Source organism: Helobdella robusta, assembly GCF_000326865.2.
Source record: "Helobdella robusta unplaced genomic scaffold HELROscaffold_18, whole genome shotgun sequence".
Lineage (NCBI taxonomy): Eukaryota > Metazoa > Annelida > Clitellata > Rhynchobdellida > Glossiphoniidae > Helobdella > Helobdella robusta.
In genome coordinates this window covers 973568-977180 of record NW_008703981.1, presented here as the reverse complement: position 1 = coordinate 977180, position 3613 = coordinate 973568, and the positions used below count along the sequence as shown (strand labels likewise).

The following is a 3613-nucleotide window of genomic DNA, read 5'->3' as shown; positions in this document are numbered from 1 at the left end:
GCAAAAGCAGATTTAGCAAAAGAGTGTTTAACACGAGTTAAGAAAAAGCGAGAAGAAGAAGACGATCGTAAACCGTTTAGGTTCAATTAATATATCTGATAAATACTTAGGAAATAATTTAGATTGAGACTTATACATGAACGTGCAAATTTTAAAAATTATTCTATATTTTGTAGGTAGCCAGTGCAAGAGAGCAAGATATGGAGATATATGAGAAAAGAAAGGGGCACGAGCAACTAGACGAGCAGCAGAGTTAAAAGCTTTACTTAAAGGATAGAGTATAGAGTCAGGAAGCCGGATTTTATGTTATTGAAAAATGACACCCTAAAGAAAATATACATCCTGACATTGAAAAAAATACATCCCGGGTAAAATAAACACTAAACCAGCAGTTCGCCAACATGATTTCGATAATTTTAGTTTAAATGGTCTATTGCCCATTGTAAAGCAGACATACATGGTACATCATCGCTAACTCTTGGCGTACGAGCGATTGTTGTGGTAGCTTCTGCCTACATTACGTCAAAAATATGTGGTGTCGCGCAGTGTGTTTGCGCTTCGTCGTGTGAGGAATTTGTAGTGGAGGTGTACTTTATGTGGTTGTATGTCATGTGTTGTTCACACAAACACACATACACGGACGCGCACACACACGCGCACACACACACACACACACATACATACATACATACATCCACGGAGGCGGATGAACTTGGCCATCATGGTTTTGTTTGTCGTTTGGGCGGAGGTCGCCAGCAGCGACATTCAGCCATAAACGATTTTGTGTGCCGACTTTTCTCCAAGGCCTCAATTCCGGCTTTAAAGCAACCGTCGGGCATTGCGGCGCACGACGGTAAACGCCCTGACGGGTGTACCTTGATCCCTTGGAGAGCCGGCAGGTGCTTGGCGTGGGACGTTACCATTCCGGGCACCTTTGCTGAGCGCTACGTGCAGCTTACTAGCAAAGAAAGCGGTTTGGCTGCAACCAGGGCATCTGACGAGAAGATCAAAAAGTACGACGGAGCTCTCCCCTCGATGGAGTTTTACCGATTTGTATCGAGGTCCTCGGCCCCATGGACCGTAACACCTCCGGGTTTTTCAATCGAATTTGCAAAAATATCAGTATTAGGTCAGGCGATAGTAGGGAATATTTTTTTGCTATGAATAATATCTCGTGCATTCTGCAGCGGTTTTTGCGCGTCTGTGTGTTGGAAAATGTGGAGTTGAATGCCGACGGGGTTGAGTGACGTTATAGCAAATAAAATCAAATTTAGTCAGACGCTTGGCTTTTGGTGTCATTCGTCAATGATTTGGTTTTAACATACATACATACATACACACACACATACATACATACACACATACATATACACATACAAACAAACATGCATAGTTTCAAACTTATTGATAAAATTGATATTGTTGAGTTTTTCCTTTTTTTAAATACAGTAAAATTTACAAAAAAATTATTTTTCATTTCTAAATTTTCATTCGATCTCTTAGAAGCATACCTATCTGAATGAATTCACAAATATATTGCATTATTGGATATGAAATAAACAATAGTTCGCAAATAAAATTCATTGTTGGAGTATAAAATTTGAAAATAATAATGAAAAAACTTTTGAAATAGTACGCCGCGACTGAACAATAGCCAAATAAGTGAACAATGCAGTTTGGTGAATTGGAAAAATAATTTAAAACAATGTGCTCGGTGAAATGAAATTGATGTACCATTGTCAGTCTGTGTTTCTGTTGCTGTTGTGTTGTTGTCGTGTGTGTTGTTGTATTTATCTGTCTGTATGGTTTTCAAGTTGTTTGCTTGGATGTTTCTTTGCAAGGGTGCGAACTTGCTGATTATGTTTGCTTACATTTCAGAATATGCATGTAGTTGTTTACGTCTTCATGATCGTTTGTGTGTGTGTATTTCTGAAAGTCTGTTGCGTTAATATTGCGTGTGTATTGCGCGAGCATACACGTAGGTAGGCATACATATGTGACTGGCGATGACGAGATGATGGTTGCGTTTGCAAATGACGTTGCATATTACCAGCTTACTGGTGGGAGAAATCATTTGCAATGGTCGGACAGATTACGTTTATAATGTTATCAATTTTCTGGCTGAAACTTGAAAATAATTTACCGTTACATCAAAGAAGCTCTCCAATAATTGTTTTGATGACTTTTTAGAAATTTGACGCAAAAAATTTAATTGATAAAGCTGATAAAAAATGAAGAACGAATATTATAAATGAAAATGATTGATATTAATTAATGATAGCTAGATCTGCCATCTAACTGTAGAAATATTAAATACGATTTTTAAAAAAATACTTTAATTGTAGGATTTCACAAGTTTTGGATCACCATAGTCGGATTATCTTTCAAAGGCATTGAAAGGGGTTTAACATTGATGTTTCCATTAAAAAACTGTATTTAGGCTTTGCAAAAAAACCAAATGTCTTAACCATTCAACCATCTATGTAGCTTTACCTATATATGAAGATATATATATATATATATATATATATATATATATATATATATATAATTCAGAAAAAATTAATTAAGAAATACTGGTATTTCGCGGTTTCTTTGGTAGTTTAATAATGGTAGTGAATAATGCGTAAAGCAGCGCGTGCTTTTATATAAAACATATACTTAAGAATAGAATTCATTTTAATTTATTAGTATTAAAAATTTATTTTACTTTTTCTTCAAAACAAATAAAATGTTATTAATCATTTTATCAAACATTAAATAATAATCAATTATTTATATATTATATATAAAAATAAATAAATGAATATAAACGGTTAAATAAAAAAAATAGACGAATAATATTAATATTACGAAAATAAGAAAAAATAAAATTAAGAAAAAAGAATTTCCCCATATAAATGTCCGAGCCTTACATCCTGTTCATTTGCATTGAAAAGCCATTCCAAATTTAATGAAGCGAGCACATACAAGATGTTTGTGTTTATGTATTTCTATTATTATTCTTTTTATTTTACATTTCACATTATTAATCTTATTATATTTGATTTATTATTATTATTTTTATGTCCAATAATATTAATTTATTTGGGTTAGCGATTCTTGTTATTATTATTGTTATTATATAGTCATAGCAATGTTTCTATTATTATTATTATTATTGTTGTTGTTAATTATTTAACCATATTATTGGTTTCGTTTTTTAACATTTAATATATTTATTTACAAATAAGCCATATTTAATAAATTATTGAAATAAAATTAAACAAACTTCATGGCATAATTATTTATATTCTATTTTATACTGCTGAACGACGCAACAGTTTCAAAATTAACCCAAATATCAAAATTAATAAAAACCAATATGGATAAGAAAGTTACTTAAAGTTAAATATAGTTTTTCAACAAACTATTAAAAATGTTTTATAATAAAACTTAAAGTGATAAGTTATATTAAGCAGAAACGTTTTTATATTTCAAAATATAAAATTAAAAAAAAAATCCATTTGAAAATAAATCTTGAAACATAAAAAGCACGAGACATCGTTCGAGCGATGGAAAATTTTGTAAACTCTGAATCGTTTCAACTTAATAAAAGTTTCCAGGAATAATA

The 3613-nt window shown here is 31.9% G+C and overlaps 1 protein-coding gene across 1 annotated transcript in view; it reads left to right on the top strand.

The window, feature by feature from the left end:
* HELRODRAFT_170475 (hypothetical protein) overlaps nt 1-2372 on the top strand; it is a gene marked incomplete at both ends in the record, with an annotated part of 3827 nt that extends 1455 nt beyond the window's left edge. The window contains 4 exons of the mRNA XM_009016296.1: nt 177-252; nt 452-585; nt 805-1140; nt 2346-2372. Coding sequence (XP_009014544.1) covers nt 177-252; nt 452-585; nt 805-1140; nt 2346-2372 — 573 coding nt within the window. The remainder of the gene's footprint in view (nt 1-176; nt 253-451; nt 586-804; nt 1141-2345) is intronic.
* Nucleotides 2373-3613: the final 1241 nt, after the last annotated feature.